This window comes from Aulostomus chinensis, chromosome 12 (assembly GCF_037954235.1).
Source record: "Aulostomus chinensis isolate RoL2024-O1b breed Wild chromosome 12, RoL_Achi_v1.0, whole genome shotgun sequence".
In the NCBI taxonomy this organism is placed as follows: domain Eukaryota; kingdom Metazoa; phylum Chordata; class Actinopteri; order Syngnathiformes; family Aulostomidae; genus Aulostomus; species Aulostomus chinensis.
Genome location: NC_141331.1, coordinates 8,262,249 through 8,283,561, shown reverse-complemented (window position 1 = coordinate 8,283,561; position 21,313 = coordinate 8,262,249). Strand labels below are relative to the sequence as shown.

Below are 21,313 nucleotides of genomic sequence, written 5' to 3'. Positions count from 1 at the left end.
TTCACTCAGTTAAAGTGTCTTTTAGTAAGATTGTGATGAGCACCTTGCAGGGCTGCCTCTTCTATCAGTGTATGAATTAAGCAACCTTTGACTGAATAATACATGCCTCCCTCCTGTGACGAGTACATAAAAACAGACACACAACATCTGCCAATACATTTGACCTGGTGTTAGATTTGTGCGCTCTGTGTAAAATCAGGACAACAAACAATGATAACTAGGAAAAAAAAAACTTCCTCAGGCTGCTGTCTATGCTGATGTGGAAAATTGATTCACTACATAGGATTTTACTTTCCCCTTCCTTCTCGAACTGCTCCTCAACTGTTGACGCTTTTGACAACGTGAATGTACGGCAGAGGAAAGATTAGCAGTTAATAGCTGTATGCAAACGTTAGACAATTGCAGGCTCCATCGGTGGCCTGCATTCTGATGCATCACACCTGTAATCAACTGTCAATATCACCTACAGAAGATGGGAAGAGTAAAAACGTAAACCTGAGGGAAGAAATAGCCAGCAGCTAACAGAATTCATACGAACGCATCTCCCAACCAAATTGCAGAGCGAAAAAAAACTACCACCATGGCAAACATGAGAAGGAATTGCGATGTGCAGAAATTTTAAGTTAACTATATCCAATGAGTGATGACCATGCCTGCAATTAACTGCATATCAGTTCCAATTAATGCCCTCATGTAGTTGCAGACTCACAGGCCAGTCTAAATGTAATATCCCAGATTTTGTTGCTAAAAACAAAGTTAACAGCAAACTGCAGAGCCAATCCAAAATCTTCGAGGTTGAGGTGGTGTCATTCAAAAGCTGTTAACCTGCTAACAGTCCCACCAGCAAACGCGCGCAGGGAGAAAACTCCTCGTACGTTTGTTGAGGTTAGCAGGAAAAACTATTCAATGGTTTAAAAGCATTTGTTATCAGGCCGTGATTAATGGGGAGATCATTGAGCATGAAAAACTCCTTTGATGCAAAGACAATTAGAAACATACTTTCTCGTCTTCATACAATCATCTGGCAAATTGGCTTTCATCACTGAAGTAGAACCTTTAAAAGTTCTTCAAAGGCTACAAGGTTTTATCTATTCTCATTTTAAGGGACCCTCTTTAAAGTTTTCACGAGGACAGAGCCCAGTTGTTTGTTTCATTGAAAGCCTCGAAGGGCTTGTAAGACATGGTGTTAACTGGCTTGTGTGTCTCTCTCCTTTTTCAGCTGGTAGAGATGAACAACAGGGTCTGGCAGCCGTCAGAAGGATCTGTGACGAGTACAAAGAGGCCAAAGGTAGAGCTGCAAATGTCTCCGTGAACAGACGCACAAACACACAAATGCTTGTTTTAATATGGCGGCGTCTAACAATGAAGAGCAGCGCTGTGACAGACTGCCCCATGGGCTCGCGCTCACGCTGCAGACACATAAATGTTTGTAGGTGCACTGCGAGGAAGAGGAGGATGTAAGGGAAATGAACCAAGAGGAGTAGGGAAAAGGGGTTGAGAAGTCAAGAAGTTTGGAGGTAGAGAGACGTGGACATGCATGGAAGACGCAGGGGCATTACAAATTGACAATTATTGAAAAAAAAGAAAAAATGAAAATTAGATAGAAGGAGAAAGGAAGGGCAGATGAAGTGATGAAGATGAGAGCTGACCTTCACGGCAGCACCATAAATTTCATTTTCACTTGATGACTAAAAAGCCTCATAAGTTTCTGTACCAGACGACCCACAGTCTTAAGCACCTTGTAAAGCTTGTCAGTAGCGATTAACTGCAGAGGATGTTCAGGAACTAATAATTTCAGAAACCTCTGGATGTGGGTGTTTTTACAATTGGTGACTTAAGTCATATCATATTTCTATGAAGGTATGCTTGGGTATAATTGTAGAAACAGCACGTAAGCCTTCGTTGCTTCCCTTGACATTCCTTCGCTGGCAACTGAGGTTTTGTCCAAATGCTGTAAATTGTCCTCATAGTTGCTGCACAGCAATTGAAGCTCTTTCCAATCTAGTACCACAGTGGAGGCTATCCCGCTAAGCCAATGTTGTTATCGCAGATTCCTAATGGACCTTACATTTTGTCATTTTTAGTTCTCATTAGTGCCGGTAAGGTGTCAAGCTCGCAGTGTTTTTATTAATGGGTCCATTTGGTGATGATAAATGACTAAACTTGGAGAAGTCACAGTGAAAAGTAACAAATGAACCACAGCTTAAATGATACTAAGAACAATGTGGCTATAATATTAGAGTAACGCAGGAGCTTGTGGAGTATTTTAGATCCATCAGTCAAAAATAAAGTTAAGTGAGTAGACAGATACTCGACTGTGAAACTGAACTGGCAGGATGGGGGTTTCTGTCAGGGAGAGATGGAGCCCATCTTGTGTTCCTTGTATTTGCCGAAGCAGTCGTTTGTTAAAGGCCCCACTTTCCTCAACAAGAATTAATTTAAAACCAGTGGGCCTGGAACCACAAGGCCCGGGTAGCAACGGTCAGTACATTTTTTTGGGTTCGGACTGAATCACATCGCTACAACTGAACACAGAAACATGTTTGAGGTGGTGATAAGCCAAAGTCCCACCAACTCATCAACTTTTTTCTAAAGCCAACTTATGTATCCTAGTTTACGTACCACTAAAAGTTGAGGATTGATGTACAGGTGGAAGTCATGATGATAATGGTACAAACTGGTTGGTCCATGCTTATGTTAGCACACGGAATTTTGCTTTACTGGAACAAAACTGATATTTGAACATGATATAAAAACACTGCCAAATGGATTTTATTTGCATATATTCTTGAACTGGTGAGCAGTGTGACTGAGGATATGGCATAAAAACATTAAAAGTTTTTTTTAAATTTTAACTCCACTTTGAAAGATATAAATTTATCAAACTATAAAGCAATTTCTAAGTAAATCCTGTTTGCAAATCCCGTTTCAACAGACTTGGTGCAGCTGACTGACTACAGGTCATACTAGACAGGTCTAACTGTAGAGCTGCCAGCTGGAAGGCAAGCTGGAGTTTACCTGGCCTTCGAGTGGAGAGCAGTTGAAAGCTAGCTGGCTGTGTTCCTGCTTGTGTGTAAGTGGCTGTCGAGCAGAGAGACGGCGACCGTGTAGCTGGTGTCATTGGAGTCGATTTCCCTGGACGAGGCCGTTGTGGGATTGATTACTGCTTTTGTAATTGGCAGTCACTGAGGCATAGGGGACAAGGGGGATGTCTGCTGCCAGATGCTTGTGCACTCTCTTTGTATGTGTGTGTTTGACAGAGACCGTAATGGACTCTCATTAGTATGTGAGGCAGGAGCTTTGAACATCTCTGCCCAAACACACTTTGGCATCTGTCCAAGTGTTTACACTAAAGATATTGGAACTGATGAAATAAATCACATCAAAATATCATCCTTTCTTCACTGTATTTGTGTTTAGTCCACTTCTCCTTCTAATGTTATCATGCTGTCATTTACTAAAGCAGGGAGTAACTTAATAAGTATTTGGCTGCACTGGTGAGTTCAGACTCTGAGGTTGGCAAAATCCACTGAACCGCTACGCTAACAGTTGTTAGTAGAGAGCAGTTCAGGTAGCTTAGGTGGTGCTAACTGTTGCTCTCTCTGCAGTTGCAAGTCACACCAGCTGCTGCTGAGTAGCGGGAGCTCTGTGAGTAGTTCACTCTAGGCTGAATGGGTTTGTGAAAAATCTGCACTTTCAAAGCTGTAGTGGAGCGCATACACAATCATGATCATAAGAAAATAACAATGATACCATCCATCCATCCATTTTCTATAACTGTACACAAGTACAGTAGTTTCACTTCTGCATCAGCAGAATGCATGGCGCATGTCACAGTGACCTTTTACTATCACATTGTTTTAAGGTCATCTTTGAGTCCCAATAGGTGTTTGTACCAAATTGGAAGACATTCTCTTGAAGTGTTCCTGAGATATTGTGTTAATGTGAAGAGACAGTGACTTTAACCTTTGACGACCACAATCCTCCTGCTGCCAAAAACTGTAAAGTATTCATGAAGGTACACAGCTGCTCTGCATTTTGTGTTTTTCAAGTTCTCTGTAGACAACAGTGGATGTATGATTTTCTGAGGCTGGCCTCATGTCTGTGCCACTACTGTCCCCAGAAACCCTCACGCCTGTACAAATATGAGAATGACTTCAAGCGCAAGTTGTGTTTAGAAGGCTTTTGTCAATGAGGCTTACTTTTAATGATACACACACACACACACACACACATACACACACACACAAACTGGTAGATTCAGATGGTATTTCTGCCACGGGCGGAGCTGTCTGTCCAACAACTTCAGTCACAGTGGTCTTGAAAGTAACACATTGTGCCTCAAACCATAGGATTAGATTAATGGTGTGAAGCAAGGTAACCTGTTTGAGTGTGTGTGTGTGTGTGCATGCGTGCGTGTGTGTGTGTGTGTGAGAGAGAGAGAGAGAGAGAGAGAGGCTGTCTGCTTAACACAATACATTTTTTTCTCTGCGTAGGTTGCCCAGCTGCTCCCTTCCCAAAACCAAAACAAAAAACAACTGCCATTACATTACCTAAGCTCTTTGACTCCAATTTAAATAATGTTCAGTCATGACAGTAATCAAACCAGCCATGTCAGCGTTATCAACACACTGACCTTTCCAGAGGATGCGTGTGGACTCCTACACGTGTGTTTGGGAAAAGCTTTGTTTTGAGTGTGTATGTATTATTTCTGAATGACTGAATGTATATGTGTGTTTCTGTCTATATACTATGAGTGTGTGTCTGTGTGTGTTTACATATATATATGTGTCTGTGTGTGTGTGTGTGTGTTTGTATGTTTGTGTGTGTGTGTGTTTATGAATGTGATACCTACATACACACACACACACACACACACACACACACACACACACACGTAGTAAATAATACTTGTGATCGTCTTGACAAAGGTCTTATTATTCTAGCAACACTGTGAATGGGAGTTGTCCGGGGCATCTTGTAGCTCGCCTCCTGTCTCCTACATCAGCTGAATAAAAAAAATCATTGGAGGAGCAAACACTGGCGCTGTGCCCAGACCTAATATTCTTGGATATCACTGTGTTGTTTATCTGACAGCTCTTAGTGAAGCTATTTACACTTTGTCTGGGTCGTAGGAGAGGTGGTTTCTGAGGGGGCAGATCACTGAGTTGTTTTGCCCTGTTTTTAGACAGTATTGCAGGGAGGGTTAGGGGGTCGTACACAGATTTGATCCAAATCCCATGTGCAGGGCGCAGTGTTGGACTGGCCAGGTATGTTGTGTCGCAGCCAACAGCACAATAACCAAATTCGTGTGCACCTCCACGGGAATTACAGTTATCCAACATGCAAAGCCAACAGCACAGTAAGGTATTCACCTGGATCTGAACAACAGGAGCTCCCCAACAAAATACACGGCTCTCAACCCTAAACAGAGATCTATTGTTTGTTACCGCCGTTTATTTGCGGCTGTGCGCACCAGTAAATGAGGATACGCACGGGAGGGAACAACATTGAGTTTGTCAGGTAATTCTTAAATGTTGATGTACCAAATAAAGATTGCTCTAAAACCCCAACGCCTGACTTCAAGTCAAGTCTGAAGTCGTGTGTGAGACATAAGTGCAAGTCCAGGTCTCAGGCCCGAGTCATCATCTCTGTTGGAGGGTCAGTGGTTGCTCTTCAGGTATCAAAATTTTGTGCCTCTCTGTCATTTTGGCCTCATTCAAGTTCAACAACAACAACATATTTAAATATTGAATGTAGTATAATTGAAGTATTTGACGGGATTGGCCTGCTAAACCATTAACAGTTCCTGTTCTGCCATTTCTACCTCTGCTTACCCATTTAATTCAAACTCCTCTCTTAACTGTCCAGATGTAATGTGATAACGCGTGTAACCTCCAATCACATGGGCTGTTTAACATCAAATGGGCTGCTGCTGCTGCTGCTGCTGCTGCTGCTTGCTGGTTATTGTCTCCGCAGGTGCAGCCACACGGCAGTTGTCAGACTCCTCCACTCAAGCAAAGTTGATGAAGCATTTAGCAAAAAAATTATAACAGATCAGAGTGTCATCAGTGTCATCAAAGACAGACATATTGATAACCAAAGCAGACTGTATTTTTCCAGCTATTCCTGCCAGTCTTTGTCCTGAGTGTCACAATGGAGGGCAGGGAACTGTGAGACGGTCTTGAAGGGTTACCAGGGACTGTTGGAGCTTCATTTTAGAGACTGCCGTGGGGATTTTCACCTCACCATCATTTTTTTTCTTTGCTGTTATCGAATTTTATTAATTTTATAACATATATTCTAATGAAGCGGTTTATGTCTCCTTGTATAGTTCAGTCATGCTGAGAGCCTGAGGGACGTAAGGAATTATTAATGAACTAGGTATTATTTCAACAAAATGGCCAGCGATTGAATGACTTCTTTAAAGCTCTTTGACAGGATTAATGTATTAAAAAACTATTTTACTAAGCCGAGTCCATCCCGTGACATCCATTTCAATTGGTTAGAGAGGAAGAAAAGGAAAAATAATGGCACCCCAAATATTGTTTTACAAGTGAACAACCACTTTCAGAGACGTAGTCGTTGAGCAGTCATCCTCATGATACAGGCGTCTAGTTTTTAATTTTAATTCTGCCAACCTGGAACTTATGATTATTTCTGTTCTTGTCAAGTCACGAATCTGTAATCATGTCTGAAAAAAATAAATGAAAATTGACTCATTGTCAATCTCAGTGGGATTTTACAGCGCGCACATGAGTATTGATCATTCTATTTAGGATCATTTTTGAGATGGAAAGAAAATGAAGAGTTAAAAAAAAACAACCATTAATTCTAAAAGAAATAAGCTATTTCTAAACCTTGATTGAGATTCTTAATCAAAGAGAAACCAGTAGGAAAAGAAAATCTCGAGGGCCCTCGAGCACACGTCTCCACTACGGCCAACACTATGACCTTGTTGGTGGAGGTGACATCAGATAAAACTGAGCAATACTTTAGGAAAAATGAAACTATGGACAGAACACGTAACAAAAGACTGTCAGAAACTGCAGATGATACAAATTATTTATAAAGTTAGACACAACAGTAGGAGGTGAGACATACTATTTTCATCAAAGGAACAAAATCACCTTGTATGTCATTAAAAACTGTCCTCTCGACGTGCTGTGTGTAATTGTTTCTCCTGCCTTTTATCATGAAACCCTCACAGCCACTTAATTACAGTGACAGAAAATGTATTCCATTTTTTAAGATAATTTAATTTGCAGTACTTTCAAATCTATTTAAGTCTTCCTCCACTCCAAAATGTGTTTTGCTTATTATTAATTCACTTTGATGTTTGAGCTCCACTTTGCACAGTGATGGATGTGCTGAATTCACTGGAAGGTATTTTCAGATTCATTTAGTGGAAAGAGTGGAAGAGGAAAATTCTTTTGTGCTCATGTTGAATTTCAGGCACGTACCTACAAGCATGATTTGTGACATCACAACTAGATTAGAGCCAATCATCTGCCAGCTTCTACAAATGTCGTCAGGGCTTGATGCCTTCTTTCTCCTAACAAGCACATGTATACTTTACTGTATCAGGAACTTGAGTAGCATAATTAAAAAGAAAAGCATGGGGAAGCATAATCATTTAATCTATTTGAATATATGAATTGCTTTTTTTTTCTTTGTTCATTTCCTAATTTGGTCCGTGTAATATTTGTACTTTATACTTCATTAAGATTAGGGGTATGAAGACATTAAAAGTAATGTGCAAATTAATGAATTTAGAGGGAATGTACTGACATCAGACGACAGGCAGTGGCTATCCGGCTCATCAGGAGCAGCTGGGGGTCATGCCTCATTTCCAGATAACATAGATTATAATATATAATGTACCTGAAGTCATTTATTTCATCATGCAGCCTCCATGATGGCTGATCTGTTTGCAAAGTTTGTCTCGCTCTTTATTTTTGTTCAAGTATTTGCCCTGAAAATATTGGAAAATGGCGGCACATTGGTGCAGTGGTCAGCACTGTCACCCTCACAGCAAGAAAGTTCCGGGTTCAAGCCCTGGTTCGGGCATGGGATCTTTCTGTGGAGTCTCCATGTTCTCCCTGTTCCTGTGTGGGTTCTCTCTGGTACTCCAGCTTCCTCCCACAGTCCAAAGACATCAAGAGGGGACGAGGCTGATTGATACTCTAAATTGACCGTAGGTGTGACTGTGAGTGTGAATGGTTGTCTGTCTCTATGTGTTGGCCCTGTGATGGACTGGTGACCTGTCCAGGGTGAACCCCGCCTCTCACCTGAAGGCTGCTGGGATAGGCTTCTATATTTAAATGGGGACTGTTGTGCCTGGATGGAGCAAGCTGGAGGCGGTGTGTGTGTGTGTGTGTGTGTGTGTGTGTGTGTGTGTGTGTGTGTGTGTGTGTGTGTGTGTGTGTGTGTGTGTGTGTGTGTGTGTGTGTGTGTGTCCAAGGGCAGTAGCTGTCACCAGTTTCAAATAATTCTTTTGTAAACAAAACAAAACACACATCCATTTTGGCTGTTGAGCCAAGAAAGCTGAGTTTTGCCGAAGATCCCTGGGTCTTAATTGAGGGCTGGCAGCAGCAGGCCTGTGTCCGATCGATGGCATTTTCCTCCCAGTGGGCTTTCTAGATATGACTGGCCTGTCTGAAAGGGCCTGGCCCCAAGGGAGGCCAGTGAAGAGGACAGGAGAGGACTGACGAGCAGGACACACACACACACACACACACACACACACACACACACACACACACACACACACACACAGTAACTGTTCTAAGGTTGATGCACCGTCATAAATGCTTTCTTGCTTGTAAAATCTTACTATGCCCACGCTGAAGTATACTTGTTCTCATAGTCATCCATATGCACACACGCCTCCTCTCTGTATGTTTGTCTTTGGTTGTCTTTCTCCTCTCGAACACGCAGCAGGAAGTGAGTGGCATGGCTTTGCGATAAGGGTGCTATCAGACCTACATCGAGGCTGGCTGCACTCTCATCCGTCACAGCTACTGTTATCAGCTCCATCACCTCTCTTTCTCTCTGCACCCTGTCAGTCCTCTTCCTGTCTTTCTTCATTTTGTATGACCCTCCATTGGCTTGCTGCAGTTGTGAGGTGGAGACATTATATGCTGGATGTGTTTATGACTTGCTCTTTTGGCTGATTGATTGAGTGCTCAGTTGTCAGTTTTGTGTGGCTGGTTTGGTGACAACATGGCAGACACCATGTTTGATATTGGAATGGCGTGGAGCTGATCTGACTGTCATGATGGGCGTATAAAAAATGTGTAGGTACCGGATGATGCAGCTTTTTTTCCAGGAGAAAAATGTGGAGTTCTGGGTGCAGGAAACGTGGACGAAGTTTGTTTGCACGAACGACCCACATTGTACGTTAGTTCATTCATGGGAGTTTCCTCTCAAGAGGATTTTAATTACATTGAAGTCTGCAGGTATTACAATAGTACGTGTCATGTTAAGTCTCCTCGTCCCCGAAGTAATTTCTCTGCATCTACACACACACACTTACTTTCCTGCTCAGATGTTCCCAGCTGGTGGTCATTTGTCATCTTACCTGGGTCTTATTGTGCATTAAACCTCATATAATAGTGTGTTGAGCTTCGCTGCAGCTCAGGAAAAAGAGTTAAGTTTGATTATAATGTGCATGAGCTAGAGAAGCTTAACGCTGGCAGTATTGTGGTGTGAGAACCCACCGAGCCTGCTCTAAGAGTTGATTAATACACTCTTTGATGTCTTACCGGCAAACTGGCAAGAGGAAATAATCCATTTACAATGGTTCTGACACGTGTGTGTGTGTGTGTGTGTGTGTGTGTGTGTGTGTGTGTGTGTTCTTTCTCCAGTAGAGTTCAAGAAACTGGACTTAGCCTCTTTGCGGTCCATCCATCATTTCGTCCAGAACTTCAAGGAGCGTAACTTACCACTCAACATTCTGGTCAACAATGGTAAGTGGTGGACATCCTTGGTGAAGATGAACATCCGATTAAAACTATCTGTTTCATTTAAAAGTATATCTTGGAAAATAATTTAATGATAAGAGCAAATCCTCTGTGCAGGTTAGATGTCCAGGTGCTGTTGAATAAAAGAATGCAATGAATGAATTAAACTCATTTCTGGTTTTAGTCCACTGAAAATTGCAAAACCTGTGAAATGTATGTATTTCTGTTAAGAGTCTGAGCTGCGAAGAAATTGTGTTTCATGTGCTGCTTCACGCTGACTCATGAGTTAGGAGGGAGACTGTCTGAGAAGACAAGTGCTTCACTAGAGCCTTTTTGGTATTGTCATGTCATACCGCCAGCAGTTACATTTAATTAAGTTTTGCGTGCGCTGTATGGCTGTGGCTAATCAAGTGTATATAGGAATGTTACAGTCACACTTTGGAGTTTCTGTTGATTCATTTGTGGCCTCAGGATGTATGCAGTAAGTCAACAGAACAGATATTCACTGATTGGAACCACCCAGATCAATAAACCAACAACACCTCCATACACACCATCGCAGGGCAGACAGAAGAGGAACTTAATTTCCTTGGAGCTTGAGGACAGTTTTCCCAATTAAGTGTTGTTGTGTAACCAACAGGAGTTTGCACATGCACAGTTTTGAATTACAATGTAGTACAATGTATTTTATAGAATCTCTTCTCAGTGTTGCACTTTGCAGACGCTCCCTGCACACTTGTGTTACAGTTGGTTACACACCGACACCCATCTTTTCTTGTTTGTCCGACTCATTCTGATAAACATTTGGTTGTTGCTAGTTGTTTACTTCGCTATGGTTGCAAACAGGCTTTGTTTGTGTTTTAACAATGTATCCCTTATGAATTATTGATTTGGGATTTTTGAATCCGTGAATATATTTTCACCAAACAAACTGCACTTCATATCGCAGGGAGGAAGGCAAGTTCTGGTCTCTTTTTCCTCATTCTTACCTCATGCCCACGAATCAGTCAATATGTGAGGATGAATGAACAGAGTTCATATTATTATGTGTTGTTTATTTTGTATTCACTGCCTGTACATCTGCATGGTTTGTTTGATGTGTCAAAAACACAAGGTCTTAATGAGACTGAGACATTCTGGAATGTTGTGCATGTGTGTTTCTGTGTCTGTAGCAGGTGTCATGCTTGTCCCTGAGGGTCGTACTGAGGATGGATTTGAGCTGCACTTTGGTGTGAACTATTTAGGCCACTTCCTGTTGACCTGGTTGCTCCTGGACACGTTGAAGAACAGTGGAAAATCTGGTAACTTCTCTCGAGTGGTTAACGTCTCTTCCTCTGCTCACCGCATCGGCGAAATCAGACTGAATGACTTGAATAGCAGGCAAGTTCTCCGATGCACTCAGATGCCTATACAGTACTTTGGCAGTCATGATTAACTGTTACTCTGTCATTCAGTCTTAAACCGTATTTGATTTTTACATTTTTAATGGTTACAATTCACGTATCAGCCGTCTTATGGGTGTGCGGCAGCAAGTGAAACCAACTGATGCCAGCAAAAAGAAAGGTGTGGCACCTTTTTGACTGAAATGACAACATTGTCTGTTCATGAAATACAGCAGTAAGATGTGATGCACAGTGGTCTCAGGAGATCAGTCTGAGAATCAGAGAGAAAGACATCATTCCTCTTAGCGTGTTCCTTGGCAATAATCAATACGCACTGTTGGCCATCAAGGTGAAGCCTGTTTTGCAAGAAAAAAAGAGCCTATGGCTGACTGCCGGAGCGCCCTTGCAATGGTGAGCTGCAAGACAATCAGATGGGAGTGTATTGATGAGGACCGGTGGGTTAAAACGATCCCCCTGCCAGCGCAGACTGCGCTAGACAGACACATACCTGACAGCCTCTTGAAGACAGGCAAACTGGGACTCAGTTGTGTTTTGAATACACACACACACACACACTCACACACACACACACACACATCGGCTGGCAGTGAATGATGGATTTGATGTGTTTGTCCATCAGGTTATTGTTGCAGAACCCCTGAATGCAAGGTTATGAAGGCCAAACGGGAACAAACGAATAATCCCTTTGTGCGAAACTAGATGAAGCTCTGTATGCGTCATGTTAGGAAAAGTAGCTGAACACGAGTGCCTTGTTGCTTTCATTCTGACTCACCAAAACCTGCTAGAAGCCAGAAACCTTAATTCTAGATGAATCTGGTTGTCAGTGTTCCTACATTTACTCGCAGTCCTGCTCCAGACCCTTGGCATAAACATCATTTTTGATTTGCACCAAGGGAGATGTTAATCTGTGCCACTGTGTTCACAGATGATGATGATGATGATGATGATGATGATGATGATGGAGATGATAGTGATGAGCCTGGCACTGGTGCTACCAAGGCAGATAATGAGACAGTTATGTCTTCCGTCCATGCTGGTCCCTACAGCGCTGCAAGTGTCGTGATGTTGCTCCCGGCAGACGACTATTTAAAAAATAATGTCAGTAAGAAGTGATATTGAGCTGACACTTTCAGGTTAAAATTAATAGCTGTAAATCTTGTAAGACCCGTGCACGCTTGCAGGCAGAATATTCGGCTCTGCTGTCCAACGGTGTGGTCTGGATATGCGGACGTCACATCTGTGGCTCCTCGTCCATGTTTACCTGTTGACTCAAGCTCTCAGACAGATCTTTTCACATTATCCTTCCTTTGTTAAGTGAAGAAGTTCTTGTTGAATATTGTTGCAGCTTAACGTGAGTTAGTTTCGTTATCGTTATGAAAATGTCTGACAGCGTTCTTTGTTTTCTTCAGCCAGTGTTATTCGGCCTACGGAGCTTACTGTCACAGTAAGCTGGCGCAGCTGCTATTCAGCTCTCACCTCCACCAGGAGCTGCAGCGTGAAGGTTTCCCAGTGAGTTCATGTGCTGTGGATCCCGGCATGGTGGAAACTGATCTCTACCGTCACCTCTGGACGCCCCTCCGTCTGGCCCAGAGTGCTATTTCTCGCCTGCTTTTCAGGGTACAAACATTCTGCATTCTAAAGTATACAAAATCACATAGAATGTACAAGGTAAATCACCTCAGGCTGTTATATGGATGAATATTCTTCATTTTACCACTCGCTTATCACAGGGAGATTTTCTCCAATGTTTGCCCTTGATTCAATCACTGTATGGTTATAAAACCAACTGTTACCACACTATTTAGCTAACAGGCTATTTTAAGCCTCCAATGCATCAAACTGCAGGTAATTCTACTCCTGTCCTGGTTTGCAACAGCAAATGACTGGAATGTGAATGTCCCTAAAGAGTAGCATCTCCATGTTATGACTGGAAAAAAGATATTGCAGTTTGATGGAGACAGATCGACACCCCGAACAGTGATGACTGCTACTGCATCCTCCTTTATTGATATGTAAATGTTGGATATTAAAAACAAAAGTATCCTGTAAATGATATTTATCATCAGGAGAAACCTTCCAGCCTAGGCGGTTGTCTCTCCGAGAAGAGAACTGCTGCTGCTCAAGGTGCCGCAGCGAATTGGAAACATGAATTCAGCTGCAGACATTATTCAGGATTTCCTCTTCACAACATTAAACACAGATACATGGTTTTGCATCTGCATAGACGCAGTCCATCACTGAGAATAGCAGTGCTACTGAAAATCAAGGGAGGCTACTCACTTTGTGTTATGTTTTAAAGCATTTCTTGTGTAGCTGGAAGCGCTGGCTGCAGGCTGCTCTTAATGTCCTTGGGATTGAATGGAAGGAGACGTGTGTGCATGTTTGAGCCCAAACTGCAATTGTCACAGGAATTCGCCTCTGAGCGCAACCTGTGGGGTGTTTCTGCCCCTCATACACAAGCACATTAATCACACAAACTCATGCATGCATGCAATTATTAACACTCGCACGCACACGCAAAAACACACTAAATTGTGTTTCACGCCTATTGCAACACCTTTCATCTCAAGCTGAAACACTGAGATGTGTGTTGAGCCAAAGGCTCGAAGGTAGATAAATGGACAGATGATAGAAAGAATGCTTTATTAAATCTGAACAGGAAAACAAACAGGGAAGACTGGAAATAAATAACTAAAGCATGTAATAATGAAACATAATTTGATCAGGACCATTTGTGCACCAGCTCCACATTAATTCTATACATTACCATAAAAAAGCTAGAATTCATTATAATGTAAATGTATGTTTTATGTGTTTATGATGAGATCCTTTTAACATTACTGGTCCCTTAATGGGGACATTTCCCATGTTACGGCAGCGAGTGAAAAAAGATAAAGAAGTAAACATAAAGAAACATAAAAATAGAAACAATGTAAACAAGAGGAAATGCAAAAAACAGAATTGTATGAAGAACAGGAAATGCAAAAAAAAATAGCATCAATATGCTCAAGTGGAAATATAAAAACAAGAACACAATAGAAATACATACGTTGTCAACAAGAAAGAGACTCACAATTGATCTAGTCATACTGATCCTGCACAGCTAAAATGAAATGACCCTGATTCACAGCGAGTCCAATCACATTGATAGTTTATACAAATTGCACATTTCATACGATGGGCGTAATCTCAGTGGAACTCATTCATGAAATGTTCCTGTGCAGGACTTTTTTTCTTTTTTTTTTATTACCCAGTTTTTCGAGAGAAAGTGAAATGTGCATGTGCACCAGTCTTGTCACTGATGAGAGTGGGAGTCTGAGTAGTTGCCTCCATATCTGAGTTTTTGTTAGGTATTAAGATATATACATTCCACAGTATCCTGCCTGCTTTCAAGATGGGTTTCTTAGAACCAGGATGAAGGCTTATTCAGGTTTCTGAAATCTGGGAATGATATTTACATGTGGAAACACAAAAACAAAAGTCAAAAACACGATCATAATTGGGATAATAAAGTCCATGTTCATGCAGTCATCGATGCAACCAGCAGCTTTCTGAAAAGTTTTGAGGTTTTTAACTAGAAGCACTTGGAGTGGCTGCATAGAAAATATGGCGTCTCTCAGGAAAAAAGACGCCGGCAGCAGGGTTTTACCTCGATGTTCCTCTTTGGAAACAATTGGAAAAAGATTCTTGCAGCCCATGTTTTACCTGAAAAAAACAACACGTTTTTGTGTTCACATTGTTTATCGTAGCACTGACAGTTTTAGCCTTTTCTGACAAATCAATGCAGCTTGAGGACACAATGGATGTTAGAGGGAACTTGTCAGTGAATATTGTGAAAAATCCTTGGGAGGCAAAGCAGCAGCGTAAAATGCAACAGGTGAGCTGATATGAGTGGCCTGTTGTCATGGAAACAAGTTTCTGCCTTTACAAAGAAAAAAAAAAAGCCTTCTAGTGAGTGTTAAACCACTTCTTGTCTAAACAGACCATTATACTACAGCCGGGAAAATGAATAATGAAGAACAAGTTGTGTTTACTTGTATCGTCACTCAAACTGGAAAAACTTTTGCACTGCGAGCAAGACAATGATTAATTAAGAAGAACAATTAAAATTCATGTTTGGAAAAATAGACAAATGTGTGCACTGTTTCACACCCAAAGAATACAAATGTAGGATGCAAATCCGCTGCTCTCACCGCTGACACCGAGATCATTGTTAAAATGCATGAATACCAACTCTCAGGCATAAACCCTGAGCCTTCTTTACACTGACGCTAACATATAGTGACATCGGTCTTCCTCTGAAACACACACACACACAAACACACACACACACACACACACACACACTCTTGCTCTAGTCATACTTGTTGTTGAACTTGTAATACTGCAGACACTTCCGTTCCTTTGGATATTTATGTATCTTGATGTTGTATGAAATGACTTGTAGATAACATTTGTGTGTGTGTTTTGTTTGTGTGTGTGTGTGTGTGTGTGTGTGTGTGTTTCTCCAGACTCCTGCAGAGGGCGCTGCCACTGTGCTGCACGCTGCTCTGTCACCAGCGCTGGAGGGAGAGTGTGGAGGAGGCTACTGGGCAAATGGGCATAGAGAGGTGACAACACCACCGACCTTTGACCCCCAGCTGCAACAGCTCCTCTGGGACACCAGCCACAAGTTTCTGTTCCTGCAGTAACATGGGACAAAAGGACTACGAACTGTGATTCAACCAGACCAGAGCGTCAGACATAGACCCTAACTCGGGCCAACCAGCTACTCTTCTTCTCCAGTCACACCTCACCTGGAGGTGCTCATAGCCATTTCTGTTGGACTGTCATTGGTTATTTGGGGAACCTTTTTTTTTCTTCTTTCAGACCCACCAATGAAGGGCTACATGGAATAAAAGAGGACGTTTGTTTTCACTGTGAGCAAGCATACACACTCATACACACACACACACACACACTCATACACACACACACACACACGCCCCAGGTTTGAACCGATGTTTGATTTTGCTGATATTGGCCTTCAGTTAGGATTCAATTGTTCTCTGATTATATCCTGATCATAGCCAGCCTCAGATGTCTGAAATCATTCCGCAACGGCGTCTTCTAAACCTGCTATGACACCTGCCTTAATGTTGTCGCAATTTTGCAAATTCTGAATGCACATAAAAAAAAAAAAAAAGCTTTTTGGGCAAGAAAATAGTTCCATTCAGAGGCAGATTTTTTTGGCATATCAGTATCACTCATCGGGTCAAAGCCTTGCAGCATACAAACACACACGCACACACACACACATACATACACACACACACAGGTGCACACACACACATCAACTGCAATGATCTGATTTTTTCAAGTTCACCTTGCTGCCGCAAGGGAATGTGATGTCATCAGTGTGTTCTGACAGATATTCTCAGATCGATCCCAGCCCTTTGACCGGGAGCACTTTAGGGTTTTGTTTTGTTTTTTTGCCGCGTTTTGGTGCTTTTTACTTATTACTGATCCTTCATGTTATAATTCATGTGACAGTGATGAGAGACTAATTCTTCTCTCTACAGCTCAGAAATACTGCAAAAGACATTTCTATGGACCAAAAATGATGTTTTGGAGGACACAGATGAAAGACCGTTCTCATGTAATCCCCCTGTAGTTCCAAAAGTGTTGAGATTTTTGGTTTGGGGAATCTTTTCGCTGTCGTCTCTTCTGCAACAAGGATTTCTAGATGTTTGTTTGCTTTTGTTGTCTGTTTGCTGAGAAGCAAAAAGGGAAGTCTGTCATCATTTTCCTTTGTGACCTGCGTTAATCGGTTTTACTGTGTCTGTGATACATGTGCATGTGTTTTATGCACAAGTTAAGAATTAACTCGTGTTTTTGGACCCAGTTCATGTTGATGGATTGCACAACAATGACCAGCTCTGAAGGATCGGAGACGGGGAAGGAAAGAGAGAGGGAAAGCCCTGTTTTCAACCATTCAAGCTGTTATTGGTTCCCCACTGCTGCCACTTCTTCATTTGGCGCCGCTCCCAGTGCATTGTGGGATTGAGATTTCCCAGTGGTGAGAATCAAACTCCATCTGCTGAGCTGACACACACACACACACACACACACGTTCAGAAACACTGGAAGCAGCACATTCGGGCACAGTCTTATCTAAACAAGCACACAGCAAACAAACACGTCTGCTCCTCACGCAGGAGAATCCTCTCTCTCTCTCTGTCTCTCTCGCTCTCTCTCTCTCTCACACACACACAAACACACCACAACGCCATCGCCACTGTGATTAAACATGTTTGCTGTGAAGATGAAAAGTTTTATCCGAACCCAGAAATCTAAAATGAAAAATCTTCCACAGATTCATCGCTGTGTTTCTATACTGATGCTTTAAAAACTGCCATCAAGCGTCCAGTATTCATTGATATTATCTGCTGTATGTGAAGCAATATTAGCACTGTGGTAGCCACTGGGCTAGTAGCACAGAGCCAGATGTTCAGATTAGGAAGCAAGAGTAATAATGCAGAGTGAAAGCTCAAGTCAGTGTTCAAAAAACAGAAACCAGCCTTGAGTTATCAGGAATTTCTCTGTCTTTGTGTGTAAAAAACACAGTCAGTGTGCATTGTTTTGAATTGTCACATCTGAAATGTTATTTTCAACAAAAAAAAAATCAGCGCACTTTCATAAAGCTGTGTTCCAGGTTAGGGGCTGATCCACATCCTCCTGAGGTGTCCCCTGCGTGTCAGGTTGGACGTGGCTCTTCTCCACGTTGCTCTGAGAGTCTGGACTGTGACGTGTGTGGCCGCTGTATGCGTTATTACTTTGATAGTCAAGAATGGTGGTCATCAACCCTTCCCAGTTCAAGATAAGCTGTCATTTCAACAGAGAAAAAGTAGATGTACCTGCTTAGATACATTAATGTCTTAACACAAGAAAACTCAAGGTTTTGCAGTGTCTGGTCACGTGTAGCCAGTTGTCCCTCCATTGTTCTGTGCCTGCGCAGCTCAGGAGAGATGTCTGCTATGGTAGAAAAAAGAGGAAAAAAAAGAAACACTAGAGCTTGTTTGAATTCCGGTTGTAGGCAGTGGTAAGCCCAGGAGTCAGCAATGGTGCCCTTGCAAAGTAAAGAAAAATAGCCCATGCTTTATATTTGAAAATTGATTCATAACTGGCAGGCAACCATGCAACAACGTCCCTGTCCCAACCGGGGCAGCATAGCAAGATTATTTCTTTCATGGATGATAAAGTCATAAAGAATCAAACGTGCGTTAGCGGGTAAGAGCACATTCCGATCAACCATCGCCATCAGCAGGTTGATGTCCGCCGGTCTAAGGTCACCGCTATTAAATATGACTGGAACTGATTTAGAAATTAAGAACAATAATCAGTGAAAAAAAGACTGCATGATTCGACGGTACAGAAAACTAAAAATACTGTGAACAGACGATGTAGCTGAATGTGAGCTAGACTGAGAGGTCTTGGCTGACGAAAGACATCTACTGGAGTTTCATTCTCTTCCAAGCAGCCATCGGTGCTGCCAGAGCATTCATGATTTAGCTGAATTATTGGTCTGCTGACGTGATTATTGTCATTCACGTGTGAGAAACGGTTCATTTGTTACTCTGACATGAAATGAATACAGCTCAACTGCCGAGACCCTTGAATCCTGAAATCCCAGACAGAGAAGATGGTGTTTCAGAGTTGGAACCAGCAGGTTCATGTGATTCCAGTCAGGATCGTGTTTAGGGCTGGGGAGCGTTCAGTACTGTGTTCCTACCCATACCTCGGTTCCAGGATGCTTTATCGATTAAAATACATTTTCACAAAAAATGAAAATCGCACAAAATATTACAAATCTGTAGTTTTACTTTCCAGCATTTTCACACTGTGACAAACTGTTCCATAACATGAGCATGCGGTTGAGCTTGAAACTAAAAGTGTTTTCAACCAGAATTGGGTGATAACGATATCAATTATGAAATAATATTTTATTGGCAAATGAATAATAACACCTCTGTATTGACTTTGTAAGAAGGCTACATCTGCAATGTGGATGTTATGAGCAAAGGTGAATATTAGAATATCTAGAAAAGTTCTAAAAGAGGACATCAGTTAAACATTACAAGAATGTCTCAGATCATGATATTGATATATCACGCAGCCCGATTTTCAGCTCTTTAGCAATTTCACACACTCAGAATTATTGTATCAAAATACATTTGTCTGATTTAACTCTGTAAAACTCAGGATTTTTTTTTTCTCACTGAAAGCAGTTTTACATTATAAAACAAGCTGGAGATTTACTCCTCAGACACAGAAGGACAAAGCAGCTCTGACGACATGCAGTCAGTAAACGTTTGATACCCAGCCCTGAATATCTTGAAATAATTGGAAAGGTCGACTAAAACGTGACATTTACATCTTTAAACTATGAAGTATTTGTCCGTTTTTTTTGTTGTTGTTTTGTTTTTGTTTTTTTTACTCTGCGTGCCAGCGGTATTTATTTATGAATCTATTTATTTCAAACATCTTGGACGTTAATCACCGGAGTGCTTGATTATTTGATTGCCTGAAAGGTTCTAAGAGGAACAAATACACCTCCCTTCCCTCCAACACCAGCTTGCTACTCAGCAGCATCTAAACAGGCCTCATCTAGTCATCTGTGTGTGTTTTTTCTTCTTTTTTTACTGTCCAGCCCTATTATTCTTAAAACCTGAGAGGGAGAACAACGGCGTCTCCTATCTGAGCACATTATTTTCCAAAGACCAGGGGAGGAAGAGGGGGAGGGTTTGTCTCGGTGTTCTCGATGTTTGGGCATGCAGAGGAAGGGTGCTAAATAATCACTGGTTACCATTTAGGGACCTCCGTAGGTGTTCTGGGGGGACAGGACAACACAGCGGACTCTATCTGTCTGTGATATCGTGTGTGATTTACTCGTATCTCGTCATCTCCGAGCGTCGTCGCTGCTCAACATGGACCAGTGAAGCTGTATTTAGAGTGAAGATGCTCTTCTAGTATTTCTCTTGACTGACCTGGAATTACATTTATATTAAATGTTCCGGGCTCATGTTCTGCAAATCTATAAATGTGTATATGTATAGGAAGAGAGAACTTATTAAATTGTATACAAGGGGCAGCCAGATGAACTGAGTCATTACTCTGGTGGAGAAGAGACGTGCAGACGTCTTTTTGAGTCCTTTCACCTCTGTTGCGTATCTCCCTATATTTTCTCCTTCGACGTGTGATCGCGAGCTTCGCAAATGTTTGGATGGATTCCACCTTAAATCCAGTGTCAACATTCAGTACATCTGGCCCCCTGTTGAATTTATAAAATGTGCAGAATGGTTTTTTTTTTCATGTAATTTTTTCTCATTTCTTTGCTGTTGTTGAGATAAACATCTTATTGCTTTTGCCGTGCCTAAGAAAATCTCCCTCATAAATTGTGTAACTGTGAATTTTTCATGTAGAGATGAACTTTGTAGAAACTGTGAAACCGTCTTGTCCCGTGCATTGCTGTAATTTTTTGGAGGTGGGTGTTTGAGATTGTGTGTGAGTGCGTGTGTGTGCGTGAGTGTGTGTCTAGATAAGGGAGTTCATGTTTTTTCGTCGATGGTTGTGACATTCCAGCAGCAGCCACCACCTTTTCTATTATCCAAAGCCTCTCAATAAACATATCATTGTGCCACGTTTGCTCTCTGTCCTTGAAACTGTGTGTGTCTGCGTGTGTGTGAGAGAGAGAGTGTGTGTGTGTGTGTGTGTGTGTGTGTGTGTGTGTGTGTGTGTGTGTGAGAGGCTGATGACACACACGGTGAGACATCCTGCCGCGAGCACATTCTGAACTTTTGAGACAATCTCAGATTCACCAGTTAAACTCACACATCAAGCACACATTTAACATCGGGTCAGCGGGACAAACTCGCTGTGAGGTGTCATATTAGTCATGTGACTAAC

The 21,313-nt window shown here is 41.9% G+C and overlaps 2 protein-coding genes across 10 annotated transcripts in view; one reads left to right on the top strand and one right to left on the bottom strand.

Annotated features, from left to right (window-relative positions):
* The window catches only part of LOC147251908 (polyprenol dehydrogenase), a 50,921-nt gene extending 29,875 nt beyond the window's left edge, over nt 1-21,046 (top strand). For 4 of the 9 annotated variants that reach the window (XM_086219901.1, XM_086219900.1, XM_086219899.1 and 1 more), the window contains 5 exons: nt 1,220-1,288; nt 9,870-9,971; nt 11,138-11,345; nt 12,778-12,985; nt 15,880-21,046. In XM_086219901.1, the coding sequence (XP_086076027.1) occupies nt 1,220-1,288; nt 9,870-9,971; nt 11,138-11,345; nt 12,778-12,985; nt 15,880-16,059 (767 nt within the window). In that variant the 3' untranslated portion in view covers nt 16,060-21,046. Of the gene's footprint in view, nt 1-1,219; nt 1,289-9,869; nt 9,972-11,137; nt 11,350-12,777; nt 12,986-15,879 lie in introns of all 9 variants that reach the window. The other 5 variants (XM_086219894.1, XM_086219897.1, XM_086219896.1 and 2 more) reach the window with 5 other exon arrangements.
* asmt (acetylserotonin O-methyltransferase) overlaps nt 14,934-21,313 on the bottom strand; it is a 63,546-nt gene continuing 57,166 nt past the window's right edge. The window contains exon 8 of the mRNA XM_086219892.1: nt 14,934-15,073. Coding sequence (XP_086076018.1) covers nt 14,985-15,073 — 89 coding nt within the window. The 3' untranslated portion in view covers nt 14,934-14,984. The remainder of the gene's footprint in view (nt 15,074-21,313) is intronic.